Raw genomic sequence first — 21,710 nt, 5'->3', positions numbered from 1 at the left:
TTGTTAAAGGAACAGTTCACCCAAAAATAGAACTCTTGTCGCCGCGCTGGGGGGCTGCGGCTGCTCCAGCGACACGTCCGACGCCGCGCCGACCCCCACCTCTGACCCCCAGAGCCACACCGTGCGTCTGCACCTACTCTGCCACCGAGGGCGCCGCCGCAGCCTTAGAGGTAGCAAAAGGAACCGAGTGTCTGAGGGGGGGGGGGCGTGAAAAGGTTTGGACCTGAACGCTACAGAGACAAAAACAGTTCCAGGAACCGGAAGACAAAAGAAAAGCGAGTTCGGATTCCCAACGTAGGATGAGGATAAACAGTCTTTGTAGCGGTGAAGTGTGTGTGGAGGTGTGTGTGCGCGCCCAGAGGAGGGGTGGGGGGGGGGGGGGGGGGTCATCTCCTGAACCTGCGGAAGGGTCTGCTCTGATTTTTGTGGTTGGATCTGGAGTACGGCTCCCAGCGCTTCCTCTCCGGCGGCTTGTTGTAGACGTAGGCCGACGGGCCCGTGAAGTCATCTGGATTCTCCTCCATCATCTGCAGCTTGGCCTCGATGGCGCGGATCTTAGCGCTGGTGCTAGAGGGGGGGGGGGGGGGACGGGGGGGGGGGGGGGGGGGGGGGGGGACAATATTTTAAATATTATTAAAACGGAAAAAATTAAAAATATTCCAGATGTGTTTTGAGTCGGATGAGTGTCTCACAGACGAAATGTTTTCTGTGCCAAAATGGGATTAAAGTGCTTTAATTAACACAAAGAAAAGAAATAAACCAGCAGATTTATCAAAATCAGGAAAAAACCCCACAAAAACACAAAGCAGCTCCATGTTGCATCATTTTATTCCAGTAATATAAATAACTATAAACCTGTTTTTAATTGATCTGCGCTGAAAAACTAAATATTGTTTTTCTCCCGTTAATACGACCTTAAAAAGGGGGGAAACGGTATTTAAAGGTGTGATTGTTAAAGGAACAGTTCACCCAAAAATAGAACTCTTGTCGCCGCGCTGGGGGGCTGCGGCTGCTCCAGCGACACGTCCGACGCCGCGCCGACCCCCACCTCTGACCCCCAGAGCCACACCGTGCGTCTGCACCTACTCTGCCACCGAGGGCGCCGCCGCAGCCTTAGAGGTAGCAAAAGGAACCGAGTGTCTGAAGGGGGGGGGGCGTGAAAAGGTTTGGACCTGAACGCTACAGAGACAAAAACAGTTCCAGGAACCGGAAGACAAAAGAAAAGCGAGTTCGGATTCCCAACGTAGGATGAGGATAAACAGTCTTTGTAGCGGTGAAGTGTGTGTGGAGGTGTGTGTGCGCGCCCAGAGGAGGGGGGGGGGGGTCATCTCCTGAACCTGCGGAAGGGTCTGCTCTGATTTTTGTGGTTGGATCTGGAGTACGGCTCCCAGCGCTTCCTCTCCGGCGGCTTGTTGTAGACGTAGGCCGACGGGCCCGTGAAGTCATCTGGATTCTCCTCCATCATCTGCAGCTTGGCCTCGATGGCGCGGATCTTAGCGCTGGTGCTAGAGGGGGGGGGACGGTGGGGGGGTGGACAGAGCGAGAAGAAGAGGCACTCTCAGTAAGAGGAGGACGGATGAGAAAATGACTGCTGCTCCCGCGGAAAAAGGGAGGAACGCTTCAAACGGGGACGATTGAGCGCCGCCGGGACGGCGAGGAGTCGGCGGGAGTGTGCGAGGAGCGTCAGGACGGGGGACGCCGGAGTGTGTCAGGCCCAGAAGTGGAGCCAGAGTGGTTCCATTTCCTCCATTTGGCTGCAGGAGGGCGCGATTTGGAAGCCTGGCAGTGGGAAACCTGCCGCACGCGCTGGATCGTTTCAGCGAGATAAGAGCGGAGACGGCGGGCGGAACAGCGCCGCCACTGACGGGCCCACTTACGGAGCACGTACGTCAAAGCGGGCCCGTGAAGTGGGGCGGGTTTCAACACCTCCCGTCTCCACGCGCACTCAACTTGGACTGTGGTTTGTGGTCTGTAACGTCTCCCCCAGCGTTCCCAGCTCCCAGTCTGAGCTCAATATTAGCGCAGCAGGAAAATACATCGGCGCCGATCTGGAGCTCCCTGACGCGGGTCCACGGGAGCCCGGAGTTCTGCTGCTGACAGGTCGGTTGCACGCCGTCACAACGCGCGAAACAAAGGTGATCAAGACGATAGAAGACAAGCACACGGGAACTCGGGGGGGGGGGGGGGGGGTTCAAACCTGACGGAACCGGGAGCATCCCTTAAGGAGCAACAAAAGAGTGTAAACGGCTGCCGATCGAGGACGAGATGGGAAGCAAAGGTCGGCCTGGAGGCAGAAATACGCCACCTGGTGGCCGATCCTCCTGTCAGAAACGCTAAAATCTATATTTGAAGCGTGCGCGGAGAAAATACGTAGTAAAGACAGAGAAAAGCGAGTCCTTTCCCTCCCATTTACGATGCTTCCGTGAACTGGAAACCTGGAGATTGGGCCCAAAAACGAGCCGATACCAACCTGAGGTGGTTGACAGTTACGGGCCCCTCGTCGGCCGCGGTGCTGCACGACGGCTCCAGACTCTGAGGCATCGTCTTCTCGTTCCGAAAGCCTTCAAACCTCTGGTGGCGGAGAGAGAGAGCGATGAACACACACACGGGCAGAGGGAGAAGGATCGAAACGGATAGGCAGAGCCCGGAAAACGGCCACCGGAACGTCGAGGGAAGCGGATCTGCAACAGTCGGAGGAACGAGCCAGGAGCAAATTCGATCTAAAACGTGTTCAGTGACCAATTAGATTGGAATTTCCTTTCCTGCTAAACAGAAAAACGGGAAAAGTGCAGCAGAAAACAACGCAGGAAGACAAGAAGACGTCAAACACACGAACCAGAACCAGAACCAGAGCCAGAACCAGAACCAGAACCAGAACCAGAGCCAGAACCAGCCTCCTCCCATAAACACCAACATTATTAGAGCCAGTATTGGGTTGGAGCAGCCCAGAATCCCCCCCCCCCTCCCAAAGAGGCAGCAGCTGGAGATCAACAACCGGCGTCAGAGCTCATTCTTTTCCAAACCGCCATCCATCCAAACATCTCCAGCGAAGCAGCACCGACCCCCAGAACCTGCGAGGAAACACAAACACAAAAACAAAAGTTCCGTGAGTGCGAGGTCACACATTCTTACGCAGCGTCGCCAGAACGCGTAACGCCAAGAATAGGTCCAAAACAATGAGCCGCTCGCCAGCCAGGACCCTTCCCTTCCCTCCCACCTATTCCGAACGACATGGAATGCACAGATATCTGCAGCTCCGCCAGGTGGCCAGAGGTCCCTGGAATGGGATCTGAACCGTGATGACGGGGGTTTAAGAGCGTGGATGAATCCACACCGATGCTGGGAGAGAGGATGTCGGAGAACGGCCCGTGGACGAGACTTCGGAGCGGTGGGATAAATTCAATATGAAAGCCTGCAACAGTGTTCCTGACTCATCCCAGCACGTCATGGGGATCCCTGCTGGGAGCCTCCACGACAGTGTCGAGGATTTAAGGCGTCGGCCTCGCGGAACGCTAGCTGGACGCGCGAACTAAGCTAGCCGAGGTGGCATTACATCACATCCTGCTGAGCATAGATTCTGGCTTGTGAGCGCCCTCTGGTGGAGAAACAAAGAATTTCAGCCCGGAATTTCAGCCACGTTCGCTTCCAACCGGGCCGAAACCAGTCGAAGCGCCGGGTGTTTGGACGGCGCCGCGCCGGGAGGATGATGATGATGATGATGATGCATCCATGTGGGGCATTTTTAACACCACGTGCACGTTTCACTGAAAATCCGTGGATAAAGTCGTTTCACACTGCGGATGATGTCAGGACTGTTTTTTCTACAATGGTATCAATAACAAAAGCTATTCTGGGATGGTGGCGGGGGCCTCGTTACAATGATACATGCTCTGTTAGAGGCGGCAGGCTTGACCTTGACCTCTCTCCTGTGTGTGTGTGTGTGTGTGTGTGTGTGTGTGTGTGTGTAGGGCGTGATTCGTCTCTATGCAGGATATCCCTTCGCCCACTGCCAGTGGGGTGTCTATTGTTACGAGTCGAGCTGCTCTCCAAACTGTTCCAGCAGCGAACCGGGTCTGCCTCACGATTTATTGATCATCGTGCCTGGAACACACTTTCCTGGGGGCTTCAGGTCCCAGCGAATCGACTCCATTCCCATTTTTCCGGACACGGAACGGCGGTTTTCTGTTCTGGAGGATGGCGGCGTGACACTCACCTCACCTGTGCGTGTGCCCAGCGCACCACCAGCTTCTTGGACAGAGCCAGCTTCCCGTTCAGGCGCTGGATGGCCCGCTCGGCCTCCTGCGGAGACGCACGCGTCCAGAGGGGATAATTATGATTAAAAATCAGGCCCGATGATTGAAACAGTCATTAAATAATTAGCCTCGACGGAGAAACGCGAGGAACAATAACGGCTGATGATGCCGCCCCGCTGGATCGGCGCCTGTGAGGAAAACGTCCCTCCCTCATCAATCCAGGCTCTGCTCCTTTGGATTCGAGCGTGGAAGATAAACACACACTTCCTTTGCTGAGTCCTTCTGGGAGGACTTCACATCCCACCGACAGACACTAGCTGTGAAAGGGGATCTTATCCGGATCCCCCAGGATCGGGCCCACATAAATACAGGCTGCTGTCGGACCTGGGAGAGTCGGGCGGGTTGAAAACGGCGTTTAAATGCAAACAGGGGCGAGCGAACGCCGTCCTGCTCGTACCTCTCTGGTGTTGAAGTTGACGAAGCAGTAGCCCCGCGGCTGCCCCTCCAGAGGTCCCGACTTGTGGAAGAGGAAGTCAAACTGCTTCACGTGGCCGAACTTCTCCAGCAGCTTCACCAGATGGAACCTGGTGAAGAAGACAGCAGATGGGAGCGTCAGGTGACCGCGCCGGCCTTTCTGGCGAGGCGTGACCGCGCCGGCCTTTCTGGCGAGGCGTGACCACGGCAGCGCTTCACGCCGCCTCTGTCGAACCGACATCTTAGAAATAACAGAAACAACGCACGCCGCTGCATGTTTGACCAGCTCAGTGAAGGAAGAGTGATAAAAAAAAACAACCACCAACTGATATCGTCGTGGCAACACGCGTCTGTGTACGGCGTTGCTAACGGCAGCTAATGGGATTGACAGCGCTCGCCCCCTGACACCTTTTTAGGAGCAGCTGTGGCGGCCAAGTGACAGTAAATCTCTCAGTGAGACAATAGTGAGGATACAGTAGCAGAACAATGAGGGAATAAAACAGAGGAAACCCCCCCCACCCCCCCACCACCACCACCCCCCCACCCCCACCCCCCCGAGCCCCCAGCTCAACACAAAGACGGGCTGAGGGTGGAAGAGCCGTGCTGCGCTCTCCTGACCCGGGAGCAGGAGATTCCGTGTCCACATCGGGCCGGAGCAGGTGGAGAGATGTGCAACATCCTCCTCTGCTCTGCGCTTCCATCCGGTGGGATGGAGGCTTCCACCCTTCACGGCCCCCCGGGGAGCTTTCCTTGGTCTTCCCAACAAACAACATCGGAATGCCGAGGAGGCGGCTGAAACGCTGCAGAGCGTTGAAAGGAAAGCTGCGATTTCAGGGGCATTTGAGAGGAGGGAGGAGACGGAGGGTGGGGAGGAGGCACGGGCAGGTAGGGAAGAGCTGGAGGGAAGGAAGGAAGGGAGGAAGGAAGGAAGGAAGGAGGGGAGGAGGGAAAGAAGGAAGAGGTGGGTGTGATGCAGGTTCAGCAGAAGATAAGAAGCAATGTTGGCTCAGGGGGGAAAAAAGGCCTTTTTTGGTTGCTATCGGTAACACTGTTTCATTACAAACAGGCCAAAAAAGAAAGAAAAAAAACTTGACAACTTCCAGAAACGCAATTTAAAATGCAACAAGAGTTGCTGGAGAGACAACAAAGAGGAAGACGGTGATGGATTACCAGGATGGAGGAATTCCCTGAGAGCGGCCAGAAGAACATGAATATGTGGTGAAAGCTCCGGTTACACCTGCCGGTCCGCACGCAGCGCGCAGACGGACACAAACGGACGCCCGATACGTCCATCGGAACACCGAGAAGAATGTTCCAACTTCTCGGCCACTGTATGAAAACGGACCGGCTTTTTCCATCGGATGGTGTCAGCTTACAGAAAGGCGTCAGTTTAAAAAGCTAAAGAAAGAGTCGCGGTGGCTCTACGTGTTGGTTGTTCCTCAGGTCTGCATGAGATGAGTGACGGCCTAAGTTTTGTTCATAGGCGCAGCATCAGGTGAGCTGTCTTCAGCTCTGGATTAGCAGGACAAACAAACTCCAGGGTAGCAGGAGCCCAGCAGCTAATTAATCTTCCCAATCAGCACCAGGAGGTGTGGACATTTCTCTGGTTTTCCCTCCACACGCAGAAAAAGTGAGCTCTGTGTAGCAAGAAGCAGAGCAGAGCAAGGAACAGGGGAAGGAAACCCCCGTCTAGACGTCCAGCAGGGCTGCAGACCATACACTCTCCAGCAGCCCCCCCACAGACACACAACCCCCCCCCCCCCCCCCAACACACACACACACACACACACACGACCTGAATGTACCTTCCGACTAGCAGGAGGTGGCAGTCAGGGTTTACAACACCACAGAAACCACAATGAGAGGATGCCTGAGTGTAATAAACCTCTACCCCCCCACCGACACACACACACACAACACACACACACACACACACACACACACAGCGCTCCAGGTTGACACAAAGAGAGTGAGCAGGTCAGGTGAGTGAGGAATGATGCCTGCTCCTGAGCTGAGCAGGTCTCCATGCCTCGCTGCCTTCCTTTCACACACCCACCCAGTCTGCTCAGTCTCAGCATGTGACACACACACACACACACACGCACGCACGCACACACACAGTTAATCAATCATATACCCACAACGTGCAGCGCCTCGGAGGCAAAACCAGGCATGTTCAGAAAATGATGTCAAAGTGCTGCTGCTTCGCTCCTCCTCAGCTGGAAGCTGCTCGTTTCACCGTCTGATGCGATAAGTCGCCTGGAACCGATTTTATGATCACGCTGGTTTAAACGGTTTGAACCTTTAAAGGGGTTTGACAGATGGATCCGGGCGTACTCACTCCGTGATTCTGGGATCGATGTTGCCGATCCACAGGCGGTTTCCTTCATGGGCCACACTCTCGGAGATGACGGAGGCATTTTCCACCGCCCCTGCTGCAGACGACATGTGTAACCCTGGGAGGAGGCAGAAACTAGCTGGAGTTAACCGTCCTAGAATGTTTATCCTCAGAGATGATCTGTTATCTTCATATATGACGAGTCTTAAAATCATCTATGAAGTTTAAGACGAACGATCTGAAGACGTTTGAGGGAACTGGAGGCTTCACAAGCTTTTCAGGGGGGGGTGTAACATCTTCATCCATGATCAGGGATGTCCCCAAGTCCTGGCTGACTGACCTTACACCAACAAACTGGTTGAAACGACTAAAACCACAGAAACTAGTTCATCTGGCTGCCTTTTCTGGACACATATCAAATGTGGCTATTTGTAGACATTAGTGAGGCGAAAATTAAACTTATTGCCCAGAAAGCACTTGTTTATTGCGAGACCTCCCCCCTCACCAAGAAAAAAATCTGTTATGGATTGAAATCTTGACACTCTTTATTAACGTTAGCTTAGCGAACGAAGAGTTCATGCATGGTCGGCCTGTACATAAACTTGCTAGTGAAGTTCGACTCGTTTAAGACAATCTGGCCATTCCATAAGGGTAAAAAGATTCAGTTCTACCCACTAAACAGTTAATACTCCGTTTCTCCGAACGATAGGCTGCTAGCTGTTAGCCATGCTAGATAGCATCTTACCTTCTGGATCTGTCGAAATTCTTTTAAGATGACTGATTTTTTCGACCAAGTTTACGACAGATCAAACTTCTAGAGGGAGTCAGTTACGCCAAATCGTCATAATGTTAATTCCCTTCAAACTTAGACTTCGTTCAACTAAAAGGGGACAGATGGGTTAGCCGAATCGAGAGACAGTCGACTGTCGCTGACAACAAAGGCGCAGGATGATGATGTAAGTGGTGCGACGGCTTTGACAAGCGCCAGTGTGCATTCGTTTCGTTGCATGGGTTCTCCCGTTTATCTGCCCAGGTAGCTCTCGGCAGTACACCCGTGATGTCGGTGCACGCTGTATAGATATCAAACACACATCGGAGTTTGCAGCCATTCGGCGCCCGACGATGACGACATAAACGTCAAACACGTCTTCTTAGCTAACATGCTTTCCTGAACTGCAAGTTTGAAGTAAGTATCTTGTTTATATTCAGTTACTGTTGAGAATCATGTTCAATCGTATCACCTCTGAAAATTACGGCGGAGTCTTATGAATCCGTGGTTGTGGATTTCACGCCTAATTATGCGTGATTATCTTTCTGAGCGTTTCCATCACGCCGACCTTGACGGTTTATTTACCTTCGAAGCTCTGCACTGCAGTCGGACATGACTGAGCTTTACAGCATAACCACTACTGTTTGCACCGAACGGTGGGTTCCAAGAAATGAATTCCCAGAAATACAGTGAAGTCTTGTTACGAACCATTGGCTGCTTAAATCTTCAAGTTTGACAGCAAACGAGTGTCATAAGTTGTGATATTGACTTTTTCGCAATGTTCGTTTCTGTCCCAGGATTTTTGGGACTGAATGATGACTAAACATTTCATCGGTATTTAAATATTAACCACGTGCAGCCTGATAGGTGGATGATGCAGCCCATCCTGGAGGCCCCTGGACTCAGGTGTGGGGGTGTGGAGGTGTGTGGGGGGGCTCCCCAGCTGGCTCCTGGGCTCCTGACGGCGGAGGTGCGTCTGCAGCTGCTGCCGCGGCGTCTTTCTCAGCCTAAATGTGCAGGATGTGAGGCTACAGTATCTCCCAGAACACCTGTGCTTCACCTTTTCTGCCTGACTTCCTCTCTAAAGAGATCCGTCACTGTCCCTCATCTGAACCTCTTTGCACTCCTGCGCGGCGGCGTATCAGCCCAGCTCATCAGGAAACCTCTCGAGGCCTTTTATTCAACGCGTCGCTCACCAGCCTAGCCTAAATATTGTCGCTGGAACGTGTTTGTGTTTTGCTTATTATCTGGGGGTCGATGTTTGGTTAGCATGCTAGTAGCAGGCAATAATATAAGATTTTATACAACTGTTGTGCCACTGAGCTGCGCCCGTGCACAGTATCAGTTGTGGACACGTGCATTCAGGTCGTTAAATACGTAATTCTTCCCTTTCCATGGGTAACGTGTGCCGTTTGTCCCGTTCTGGGACGTCAGTCAGCCTGGGGTGCGTTCACAGCCACCGACTGTGACAGACAGCCTTTCATATCTCGGTGTGTGTGTGTGTGTGCGCGTGTGTTCCTGCCAGGTTCACTGGCAGAGTTCACGCTCAGGCAGCCGGATTACGAGGTGGGAGGCAGATAACGCATAGAGAAAAGAGGGCTCGGTCTCCTATTGTTGGGGAGATTGTGGAATTCCCAAACATGTGTGCAGACTTTGCTTTGGCCTCTGGATTTGTGTGAGTAATGGGAAGAGAATGTGTGTGTGAGCATAATTACATGCGCTGCAGCCTGCTGAGAGCCTCGTTTCCTCCCCCATACATGCAGAAATTAATTGCATTAATTAAACAAAGGCAACACTTAAAATCACAGGAATAAAATGATGTCCCCCCCCCCAGGACAGTTATGGCTCTGAGTCGGCTGAACCTGCTGCGTCCTCTGCTGCTGCGACAGCTCAGGTGTCCCCTCGTGGTCACCTCCAGGCTCCAGCAGCCCCCCCCCTCCCCGCCTGCGGCCTCCGGCTCTACGCCACCAAGAAGGCTAAAGGTCAGCGAGGAGAGCCGGATTCTGTCGTTCCCAAATCCTTGATTGTATCTGATTTCCCTTCCCTGTTTCCCCCCCCGTCAGCCAAGGCGAAGGGCCAGTCGGCCAAGCTGAACATTAACGCCGCTCTGGTGGAGGACATCGTCGACCTGGGCGCTCTGCGGGCGGAGATGGCGGCCGTCGTCGGCGCGCTCAAAGACGACTTCACACGCAGCCTGAGCATCCGAACCTCTCTGGGTAATCCTCCGTTATTATTATGCTCTTCCTGTTCCTGATTCAGATTTAACCTGAAGCTGCGGCGCGGCGACTGAACGAAGGTCTTGAACGCTCGCCGCCGCCCTCTGAGCGGCGTTTTCTCAGGCTGCCTCCGTCTGACGGGGGCCCCGGGGCCTCACCTTGACTCCAGCTTGACCTCTGCTTCCACAACTACATCCAGGTCTCGACCCTTCACCCCTGGATTTGAGGGAACAGGAGGGGGGGGGGCAGGGTGGAAGTGAGTGGTGAGAATAAAAGGATGAAAGCGACGTCTTCATCCCTTCTTTTTTCCTCTGGCTGCGCTCGTTTCCCTCCGTTCTTGACCCTCCTCAGCTCCACAGTTTGGCTCCCGCTCGCTCCCTATTTCCACCCGCCCGTCTCCTCCTCGCCGTCGCGTCCATCCCTCCGTTCCCTCATCCGCTCATCCCCCCATCCGCCTCCCTTCTGTGCAGCTGCGCGGTAATCCGGGGAGGCAGCCGGACTTAGGGCTGACAGGAGAGACGGGATTGTGTGTGTGTGTGTGTGTGTGTGTGTGTGTGTGTGTGTGTGTGTGTGTGGTGTGTGTGTGTGTGTGTGTGTGTGTGTGTCTGTGTGTGTGTGTGTGTGTGTGTCATCTGGCTCTCATTAGGCTCATGAGCACATGTGATGGACGCGTGTGTGTGTGCGTGTGCTTGTTGATGTGCGTCGCCGACAGAAGAGGCCCGACGCGATATCTCGGTTTCCATGGAAACGGCTCTAAGAGGAGAGCAGCGGGGATGGGAGAACGTCTCGGGTCAAAGTTCAAGAGCTCGAACGGGAAGCAGCCGCACATCTCAGGATTATTTCTTTAAATTTGCACGAGAGGAAACGGGTGAAATCTTTCCTCAAAGAATCATCAAAGAATCTATTTTCTTTTCTATTTTCTCGAGTCCCTATAAAATCGACTCTGTGCACAAACACACAGCCGACGTTTAATTTGATTTGCCAGCATTAAAAACAAGAAGTAAATTCAGTTCTGGATCAGAAGGATTAGCGATAATTTGTTAATTAAGTGGCGTTCCTGAAGGGGACGTGATGTGTTCAGGGTCCGGTGGGTAAAATGGGGATTAATTAAATGTACTTTTAGGTCATAAATCTGAATAAATCCTTTTCCCTCATGATTTTTATTTTGAATAAATCTGGTTTTTACTCCCCCTAAAAAAAAAAACAACTTCTGTTTTAGGAGAATTTAGAGATTTTTTGTGTTGTTTAATTTTCAACCTTTTTAAATTTAGAGTTAAAATTAAACAAGAATTGAGGCCGTTTTAATGATTTGAAGATCAGATTTTTATCCAACATTTTCAAATAAATGTATCTAGAAATAAAACAGACAATTGTTCTTTATTTTGTAATGATATTTAGAAATAAATGTTAAATTAAATAATTGTCCAGGATTTAAATGATTTTAAATGTATTATATATATATTTAGTATTTTTTTAATTTTATTGTAATAAACAATAATTTTCTAAAAGTATAAAATAGAAAAATGTCAAATAAATGGAAAAGGCTCCAAATCTGATAGAACAGAAGAAGGAATGAAAAGACATATAAAGTAGTTCTTTATTTGGGATTTTAAAGTTTCCTTTTGTGTCTCACTTTAACCATTATTTGTATTTTATTGTTTTCATTGATTAACATGTTTTTACTACTTTATTTCATCACGTTGTGTCCTTGAGAGCTTTGAGCTTTTGAAACGCTCTAAAACCACAACAATGAAGCCATAGAAGGTGTTGACAGATGATTCCCTCTCTTCCTTCTCTCTCACGGACACGTCGGCTGTTATTAACGATGGTAAATTAGACAAAACGAGAAACCCAGAGGAGCCCTGATGTTGGGCAGAGGTGGAGGAGACGGAGGTTGGGGGGGGGGGGGGCTCACCTGGTCACCTGACTCACCTGGTCACCTCGGTTGTTGCAATAATCCAAGTTTGATGAAGATCTGAGGGCGGAGAAGCTAATTAGCATCGTAGCTAAAAGGGACAATTAAAGGAAAAGTGGAAATCCAGTTTAAAACCATGGTCTTAGGAAATAAGAGAGTGTGTGTGTGTGTGTGTGTGTGTGTGTGTGTGTGTGTGTGTGTGTGTGTGTGTGTGTGTGGTGTGTGTGTGTGTGTGTGTGTGTGAGATTAGGAGCGCTGGATCACATCCTGGTGACGACTGGAGACGGGAAGTTTCCCCTCAACCAGCTGGGCCAGATCTCCATGAAATCACCTCAGCTCATTATCATCAACATGAGCAGCTTCCCAGAGGTTAGACTGTCTCACACACACACACACACACACACACACACACACCACACACACACACACACACACACACACACACACACAGGGAAGAGTCCTCCTAAAGGCATTTGTCTTATAATTTAGTAACTAAAAGCTTTGTAAGAATAATGTCCAGGTTCAGACAAAGAGGATTCTTTTCTCTCTCTCTCCCTCCCTCCCCCCCCCTCTCTCCCTCCTGTCCCCCCCCCCTCCCCCCGTCTCCCCCCTCTCTCACCCCTCTCCCTCCCTCCCTCTCCCCCCTCCCTCCCTCTCCCCCCTCCCTCCCTTTCTCCCCCTCCCCCCTCTCCCTCCCTGTCTCACTCTCTCCCTCCTGTCCCCCCCCCCTCTCCCTCCCTCCCTCTCCCCCTTCCCGATCAATCAGTGGCGAGGCCTTTTGTTCTGGGGTGATTGGTGCATCATGAGCGTGCACACTGTACGTGCACGCTCAGATGTGCTGGTGTGAGTTGTCACAGAATAGGAAATGACCTCATTTCACCTCCAGGTTAGGAAGGAATTGATTATTTTTCTTTCTCCCTCCCTCTTTTCCCTCTCACATGACACAATAATGCAGGAATCGGAGCAACAAAAAGGCCGATTCTGAACAGACGAGTCGGCAAACCTGAAACTTCCCGTTTTTCCCTCTTTTAGTGCACGTTTACAGGCTGCTGATGAACCCGATTCAGCTGCTCAATCACAGCCATCAATTTCAAAGGATGAATCTAAACTGCAGGTTTATTGGTCAAATCCAGCTGTGCAGCAAAGGATGATGGGAAGTTTCTCCAAGAGCTCCGACCATGTTTCCGAGTAGAGACGTTAAAAAGTGTTTTTTCCGTTATTTGGGAAGAGCAGCTGTCTTCCTCCGACTGCTCTCACCTGGAGCGAGCGGATGCGTCGGCACATTCTTCTCTTCTTCTTCTTCTTCTCTTCTTCTCTTCTTCTTTGTTCTGGTGTCACAAACAAGGCACAAATCAGATCCCCAGATCTGGAAATCCTGCCTTCAGCGTGAGCCAGGCAGGATTTTGGTGAGTCTGTTTCCTTCCCTGACCACAGACCACACATGCAGAACACACACACACACCACACACACACACACACACACACACACACACACACACACACACACACACACACACAGAGGTGAGTCTGTACCTGCTAATTGGCTCCTAATGATGCGATCCATTTCCAGGGACTCTGGAGGCCATTGTTTTCCCCTGGTATGTTGGCGTGCTCGGTTCGGGAGGCTCGCCGCTTTCATCCGTCTTTTCTTCACGTGCGCGCTCTCCAGCGCATTCCTCTCCTCTTTGAACCGGAGCGTCGGGTGTTTGAAGTGTAACATCGGTGTAATTTCTCTTCCTCTCCCACATATTAACCAGAACCCGCCTGGCCGTTCCAGAGAAGCTCTGTTTAGTCTTTTTTCCCTGTGAAACCACCGGACTGGTCATGGGGGGGTGATGGGATGGGGGGGGGGGGGGATGGGGGGGTGCTGAGAGCGATCAAACACAGGTACGAGCTGAATCTATCACCCCACACTCAAAGGCTGCGCCGGATGACTTTAACAAAAGAAACCTCATGGATTCAGCTAATGTGCACAAATATATTCCTTTAATCTCGCTGCCATTTTCTTCCCCCAGCGGAAAGAAAGCGGAGCGGGGAAGAAAGGAGCTGGAACGGGAACGCCGCGCTGGGGTTTTTTTTTTTTTTGCACGTTTGCGGAGGGAATTGTCATGTGGTTGCGCAGCGGCTGTGGGTTGTTGTGGGTAATATGAAGGATTTGGCTCCCGCGCCTCCATCTGCTTGTTGTTTGGAGCTCCCGATGCTGCTCGGACCTGATGGACGGAGCCGCTCCGGCTGCCAGAACCACGTGTTTCCGAGGAGCCGTCGGCTGGAGCCGCCGGTCCAGGAGAACCTTCTGGGTTCCTCTCGGCTGCTCTTCCCCTCCGGCTTCAGAGGAACAGCTGGAGCAGAGCGGCCGCCAGATGTTGTCGCGCGTCCCGATCTGTCCGAGGGCAGGAAGCAACGCTTCGGAAAACCTGGAGCGTCCTGCCGCACCGGATTCAGACCTGCAGCGGCCGGAAGGTCGACGCCAGAAACGCTTGTGCGTCTGTTTGCGTCGCGTTAACACACACGAGCGCACGCAGACGCTCCTCCGGGGTCAGCAGAGGTCAAGGCCCTGCCCTGCAACCTCTCAGCCCCGTCCCACAGCGCCCAGCGCTGACAGTGGCCCAGAGGCGTTTCCATGCGGGCCGGGATTCCCCCTCACACACACACACACACACACACACACACACACACACACACACTCACACTCACACACACTATAAAACCACAACACCTTAATGGTTGCCAGGTGCTGCAATACTACCTGCAGTCGCACCACTGGTTTCCTATTCACACCAGTGTGTGTGTGTGTGTGTGTGTGTGTGTGTGTGTGTGTGTGTGTGTGTGTGTGTGTGTGTGTGTGTGTGTGTGCCCCCCCAGGCTACAGCGGCAGCCACTCTTGCCCTTAGAGAGAGCAGCATGAACCTTAACCCAGAGGTGGAGGGGACCGTCATCAGAGTGCCCGTTCCCAAGTGAGTCTCTGTCACACACACACACACACACACACACACACACAGAGCTTCGTGTGCTCTGCACTTTCCCTGTTTGTGTTTTTTTTCCTGATACATTTCTTAATTGATCAAATTCTCCTTTGTTTTTTACCTGTTTTTTTAAATGGAGGCAAACAAACCGATCGTTAATGTGACTGACGGACGACTGACGGACGGACGGACGACTGACTGACTGTTTCTCCGCCAATTTAAACAGTCTCACAGCAAACTGTCACTCACAAGAACTCGGAATCTATGAGTGTTTTAATATGCACACACGTAAGTGTGTGTGTGTGTGCGTGCGTGTGCGTGTGCGTGTGTGTGCGTGTGTGTGTGTGTGTGGTGTGTGTGTGTGTGTGGAGCAGCAGGTGTTAGTCTGGCAGAGCGGGGAGACGAGAGTCGAAGTACTTTCCCCCTGCAATCAGCCTCGGCACGCTCCGAGGCCTCATTAGCATTTCCAAAGACGGAGCTCCCTGATTGGCCCCTGAATCGGTAATTAGGCCGTATTGTTTGTGGTAAATAGACGCGGCTCTCGGATTGTTTGCAAATAGTCGGAGAGGCAAAAACAACGGAAAAGAAGGCCAATTAGGGACAGAGCTGGAGTGTGATTCAGGGAGCGAAGTTTCTTCTTCAGTGGTCCGAGACTTCGGTGCCGGTGGAAGTTTGAAAGTTGGTGATTAAACACGGACGTCACGGCTCCGTTCACGCTCGCCAGGACGCCTCCGATCCACTTATCTGCACCCTTGTGCGATAAGAAGTGAGGGATTATCTCGGGGTCGTGATCCAGATCTGGATCCGCTTCCAGACTGATGGTGTCCAGGTTTGTGTGCCGATAATCTGGACTCGGATCTGGATCACGTCATCCAGCCGGGGCAGATTAGGCCCAGACGGGACGTTTTTAACGATGTTTGTCTGCGCAGGGTGACGCGGGAGCACCGTGAAAACCTCGCCAAGGTGGCCAAGCAGCTCGCCAACAAGGCCAAGGAGTCGCTGAGGCGGGTTCGTTCCGGCGCCGTCACGCAGGCCAAGAGGACCAAGGAAGGACACTCGGAGGACACCGTACGGCTGGTGGAAAAACAGGTGGGGCACGTCGCTGTTAGCGAGGCTAGCTTCTGTCCCGGGGAAGCTAACGTGCTACGCTAAAGCCTGTAGTTACACGCAGCCCCAGAATGTCGCCACCTACTGGTCCGGCAGGGTAACAGCAGGGGAACGGCGTCGATCAGGGCAAAGGTCACCCTTTTCTCCCCCCCCCCCCCCAGATTCAACAGCTGTCGGACAACACGGCGGCGGAGGTCGACAAGCTGCTGGCGGCCAAGACGAAGGAGCTGCTGGGCTGAAGCCGGGCGCCGCGGCGCCACCGTTGGGCCTTAGATCGCCGAAGCAACTGCTGGATTTTATCGTTCCGAAGAGGAAACGGTGCCGTTGGCATCGACCACGGCCCCGCCCACATCGCCGGTGAAGACCCGCGTGTAACCGGGGGTGCGTAAACACCGCCCCCCCCCCCCCCTCCTTCCTTCGTACGCTTCCTGTCTTCAAACAAACAGAGCGAAGGACGGATGGATTTTTAATGGGATTTGCAGACCTGGTCCCAAAGCCAGCGCGTCCGTCCGAGCGTAGCCTGGCGACGGAGCGCTGGGATGTGGGCCCGTCCAACATTTGCTTCGCCTTGATTTAAAGTCGCACGAGAAGGAAAAGTAACATTATTGATGGACTCCATTAAAGAGGAAATGCTTTGTACTGTGTGCGTCATCTTTCTTGCTCTTGTTTTCTTTTACCCCCCCCCCCCCCACTCAGAGTGATAATGGACTTTTCCTGTGTACAGATGTGCACGCCGCCGCCGCGGTTCTCCATTAAGGGCTTCTAGAACGTTCTGATCTTTGCCCTCGTTGTCTTTAAGTACCCGCAGGAACGTCTCGCCTGAGCCCGCTCTGCTGTCATCTGGCCGCTGTTTACGCCAGCGAGCGGCGTTTCCGTGCCATTATGTGCTCGCCGGCTTCATCTCTCGCACCATTTGTTTAGCTTCCTCTGCTACTGGTGCCGACGGACGCCCGGACCTGCAGGTCGAAACGAGCCAAAGCTCCAGAGATGGCAGATCGTTATTATAAAAAGACTTTGTCCTCTTTTAGCCTCTTCCCAGAATGCACCTCTGCCCGGTGGAACCGAAGCCCACCTGCCTGTCATCAGACCGGAGGTCACCCTAGACGTTCGGCGTCACCTCAGGCTGCTGCTGATTGGCCGGCAGAGCCACCGCGACGCCGCCGCTGCAACATTTGGCATCGGCCGTTCATCCAAACGTGGAAAATGCCAGGATACATCTTGCGTAGTTTCAGGTGCTAACAGCTTCCGCGGCGCTAGCTAGCAACGCTGTGTTTCACACTACATCTTGTGGTTTTATTTCATTTTTCTTGGCCACAGTTCTGGCTTTGCTTTAATGGCCTAAACAGACCAGGATCGCTGAATAAACAAGAGTTTAGCGGAGGAGTGGTCGGCGTGGGCGGGAGGAGGGGCTGGCGTGGAAATGGCCGGTTTTCCTGGTGATTCGGGGTCCATATGTCAGCAATTTGAGGGCATTGTGTACCTTGGCCTAAAACAGAGGCTTCATGATCGATGGAGGGGTGAAAATCTCCCGTGTTCCTGGCGCAGAAGGCCGGCAAGAACGAGGAAATTGCTTTCAGCTGATAGCTTCATTTTGGTTGACATTTATCAAGTGAATTACCCTGTTCCTTTCATATGTTTACGACAAGTAGCGCCGCCCTTCGCACGCCTGCGCACATGTGCTGTGCGAGGCGGAGAACGAGTCGTGTCCTCAGGAAAACGTCTGAACGCGTGCTAGCGTCGCTACAAAGGATGCAAAGATCAGCTCTGTGATCTACGGCCCAGGCAGTTCCGGACACTGCACAATTTCCTTTGGTGCTGCAGAGTTAGCTTTGATGCTACAGCATTTGCTCTGATGTGGTAAAGTTAGCTTTGATGCTGCAAAATTCTTTTGATCCCTTGTTTTATCTTTTATGCCTGCAGAGTTGGCTTTGATGCTACAGTTAGCTGACGCTTTTGTCCCCAGTTTTGGGCCCCTGTGCGCTGCTGCCGTCTCCACGGTAACGCATTATCATTTGGGGAACTTTACAGTAGTTGTGGAAGAGAATCTAAACTCTGAGGGGGGAACGGGGATTGAAGCCCCTCGAGTGGCGCTCTGTCTCCGACTCTCCATCCTCTCGTCGCCTCTCGGCGCCGCTCCTCTTCTCGCCGTCTCTGCTTCTCATGTAGATTTCGCCGTTGCATTATTCATGCGTGCGGAGGCGCTCGCCACTCCGCCGTTCTCCTCGCTCGCCACAACACACCCACGCGGTGCCGCGGAGCTGATGGCAGCCGCCGGTGATGACGGCGCCATTCACCTCTGCCCCCCGGAGACGCCGCCACCAACGCCAGCAGAGGAGGCCGCGGCACGGTGGCGAGGAGCTCTCTCTCACACACACACACACACCACCCCGGGAGTGTGGAGGGCCTCGCAGAGCTCTCATCAAGGGTCCCCAATCAGCGCATGAATGCGGCGCCTGGCGACGTGATGATGCTGTTGGGGGGTGAAGGAGCCGGTGGAGGAGCGAGAATGTTGGAATATGCAGATGAAACCAAAGACTTCAATGGACTCGAGCTTCTTATCTTTGACCCTCCTGGTCCCGCAGAGCTGAACACGCGCCGCGACCTCATTGGCATTCATGGCGGTGCGGCGCGGGGGCCCCGTCCTCGCCGCCGCGCTCGCCGCCTCTGATGGGGGGGACGTGGAGCCCCGCAGGAGGAAGCCGGCCTTCCTAATAATCAGGTGAACTCATGCGGCAGCGAGAGCGTTTCCTTCCGTCAGTCATTGGTGGAATTGCTCCTGTCTGCTCGGAGAAGCATTTTAGCTCCACGGAACGTGCCTGCCGACCCCCCCACCCCCTTCACCCCCCCACCCACCCCTCAACATGTATGTAGAGAGGACCACACACACCGTCAGAGGGTCTCCACACACACGGGATCAAGTGTGCATGGATGTGACCTGTGTGTGTGTGTGTGTGTGTGTGTGTGTGTGTGTGTGTAGAAGCGTGTTACCTGTGTGTGTGTGTGTGTGTGTGTGTAGAAGCGTGTTACCTGTGTGTGTGTGTGTAGAAGTGTGTTACCTGTATGTGTGTGTGTGTGTAGAAGCGTGTTACCTGTGTGTGTGTGTGTGTGTGTGTGTGTGTGTAGAAGTGTGTTACCTCTGTGTGTGTCTTCATCACACACACACGTGTGGTTCGCATGTTTGTTGACGAGCAGAATCATGAACATGCAGAGAAACATGACGTGTGTGTCAGTACGTCATGTATGAAGCACCAGGCTGTACGGTCTCACACACACACACACACACACACACACACACAACACACACACACACACACACACACACACACACACACACTCCCTGTCATCTGGAATCGTCTGGACATCCTGATTACCAACATGGGAGGAATTATGTATTTAGTTTTATGTCCGTCACCATTTCCTCCCCCCCGCTGATCTGAGGTCATTTTGCCCCGATATTACTATCTGCGAGGAGTTTAACCCCCAGACCCCCCCCCCCCGTAATCAGGGGCTGCCAGCCGTGAAGGGGGGGGGGGGTCTGGTGAAACGTTGGGGTTGATACAGATTTTTTCAGTTTTAATCTGCTCAGATAAAAACAAAAAAAATTTCAAAACAAAACCGAAACTTCCAGTGAAGTTTTTCTTTAATTGCATCATTTTCAAAAGAAAGTGATGCAACCCTAACCCCCACACACACATGCATACACTCCTCCACACACGCACACACCCCCCCCACACACGCACCCCCCCCCACACACACACACACACGCACAGATCATCCATCCCGCAGCCTCATTCGTCCTCAATAACGTCAGCGCGGCCTCACAAATAAAAGTGACCGTTAGGAAAGCAGATGGACGCGACCAGCAGATTGGACAGGAAGCCAGTTAATCTGCAATCCAATCCGACCCGAGTCAGGCGAAACCCGGCCCGGCCCGGCCGAGCGAGGCCTGCGAGGAAGGAAGTGGAGGACTCAGGAAACGGCGTTCAGAGCTTTCAGCAGTCATATCCATCACGGCGTGGAGATGGAAGCCTGCGCGCGTGTGTGTGTGTGTGTGTGTGTGTGTGTGTGTGTGTGTGTGTGTGGTGTGTGGTGTGTGTGTGTGTGTGTGTGTGTGTGTGTGTGTGTGTGTGTGTTTCAGCAGTCATATCCATCACGGCGCTCCGTCTCCAGGCCCGGGCAGAGCTGGGGAGTCATTAGAGGGGCTGGGCTGCAGGCTGCACTTTAACTAAACATCTTTTCCATAAAATAAATGCTTCCAGGTTAGCGCGGGTCCCGGAGAAACCCGGGTCACCGCGCTCAGGCCGCCGCTCATCTGATCCCAATTACAGGCCGCGACACGCCCCCCCCCAGCCCCCCCACTCCCATCAAGCCCCCAACAGGCGGGTGAGGCCGATGGCTCCGTTTCATCGTGTGTAAAGCAGATTAAATTATTAAAGCAGATTAAAGTTGCTGATGAAGCTCGGGCTCGACAGGAAGTCGGCCATTTTGGATCCCGAGGCCGCGCCTGCGGAGACGTGCGTGTGCGTGCATCATCCATCGACCCCCCCCCACGCAGCGTCCGTGCAGGTAGAAACCTGATCTTTACAGACAGGAAGAGACGTCACGCTGATGTATATGAGCCGCCGTGCACGTTTGCGTCCATATGTTATTGTGTAATTGCTTCCTGATGTTGCCTTGACCCAGAATATTAATTACTGAATGATGAAATCACCTCTGGTCCTGCGTGCGTGTGTGTGCGCGCGCGCGCGCGAGACAGAGAGCGAGGTAGCATTTGTCTTTCTCAGATTTAAAAAACCTATTTAATAATTGTTTTTTTCACAAATATACTGAAGTTAATCTGGCACGAGTAAAACCTAAATTTAATAATTTGGTTTCTATCTTTTGATGAAACCAGCAAATGTTTGAATTCCAAAAAAGTTGGATAATTTATAGACGGTCGCGTACCGCCCCCTAGCGACTAAGGCTGGGAACTACAGCAGATGGAAAATTAATCGAAATTAAAAAATTAAAAAAATAAATCCCTCTTATATGTCACTTTCAATGAAATAACCCTAATATTTACTAATCTAATTACTCACATATAAAGTATTTTTCCTATTTAAAGACCATTAAAAAAGACCATTATTTAAAAACCAAAGTTCCGTTGAAAGGTCCAGATTACGTGAATAAAAAACTGTTCAGTGTTGGAGAAACTACGGTGGCTGCAGAGGAACAAAACCAACAATTCCCTGACTGTCTCCACAAAAATACCCAGACCATAAATTTGGTTTAGAAATTGATAAGGAAACCCCTGATTCCCGACAAGTGGAATGATCCATTTCTCATGGGCGGGGGGGACTCGCGTCAATGTTTAAATGTTCCTTCAGTGAACAAAAACATGCGGGATCGAGTCCAGAATGAGGTAATAAAACCAGTTTGAGCTGTAATACGCTCATCCCGACTTTGTTTTACGGCTTTGCTGAGCGATAAAGTTGGTATTTCCCTCCGTCGTGGCGGTAATCCACAGGATTACAGCACATGCTGCCAGTAAAGCCTGAGTCAGAATCTCGCTGAAGGGAAGTTATTTATCGGTCTGTGGATGTTTGCCGACACCAGAACTGTGCCCTGAGTCATTTACTTACTAAGAATTCTACATATTGTGTTCACACTCTGTAATAGAAACTTAACATGTGGCG

General features: G+C 52.3%; 2 protein-coding genes across 2 annotated transcripts; one reads left to right on the top strand and one right to left on the bottom strand.

Moving 5' to 3' along the window:
* Positions 1-810: 810 nt before the first annotated feature.
* rbm18 (RNA binding motif protein 18) lies at positions 811-8,023 on the bottom strand. Its single transcript, XM_057019686.1, has 6 exons — positions 7,811-8,023; positions 7,069-7,183; positions 4,711-4,837; positions 4,219-4,299; positions 2,471-2,571; positions 811-1,505 (listed from the first exon to the last, which is right to left on the bottom strand). Exons 2-6 carry the CDS (start codon positions 7,173-7,175, stop codon positions 1,325-1,327), a joined length of 597 nt encoding a protein of 198 aa, XP_056875666.1. The 5' UTR covers positions 7,176-7,183; positions 7,811-8,023; the 3' UTR covers positions 811-1,324.
* Positions 8,024-9,670: 1,647 nt separating this feature from the next.
* Positions 9,671-16,674, top strand: mrrf (mitochondrial ribosome recycling factor). The gene is given in 7 exon segments (XM_057019685.1): positions 9,671-9,766; positions 9,769-9,816; positions 9,898-10,050; positions 12,216-12,334; positions 14,828-14,919; positions 15,858-16,017; positions 16,197-16,674. Coding segments are annotated over 7 exon segments (741 nt in total). The 5' UTR covers positions 9,671-9,675; the 3' UTR covers positions 16,275-16,674.
* The last annotated feature ends 5,036 nt before the right edge of the window (positions 16,675-21,710 follow it).

This window comes from Takifugu flavidus, chromosome 20 (assembly GCF_003711565.1).
Source record: "Takifugu flavidus isolate HTHZ2018 chromosome 20, ASM371156v2, whole genome shotgun sequence".
In the NCBI taxonomy this organism is placed as follows: domain Eukaryota; kingdom Metazoa; phylum Chordata; class Actinopteri; order Tetraodontiformes; family Tetraodontidae; genus Takifugu; species Takifugu flavidus.
This window is presented reverse-complemented; position numbering and strand designations above follow the sequence as displayed.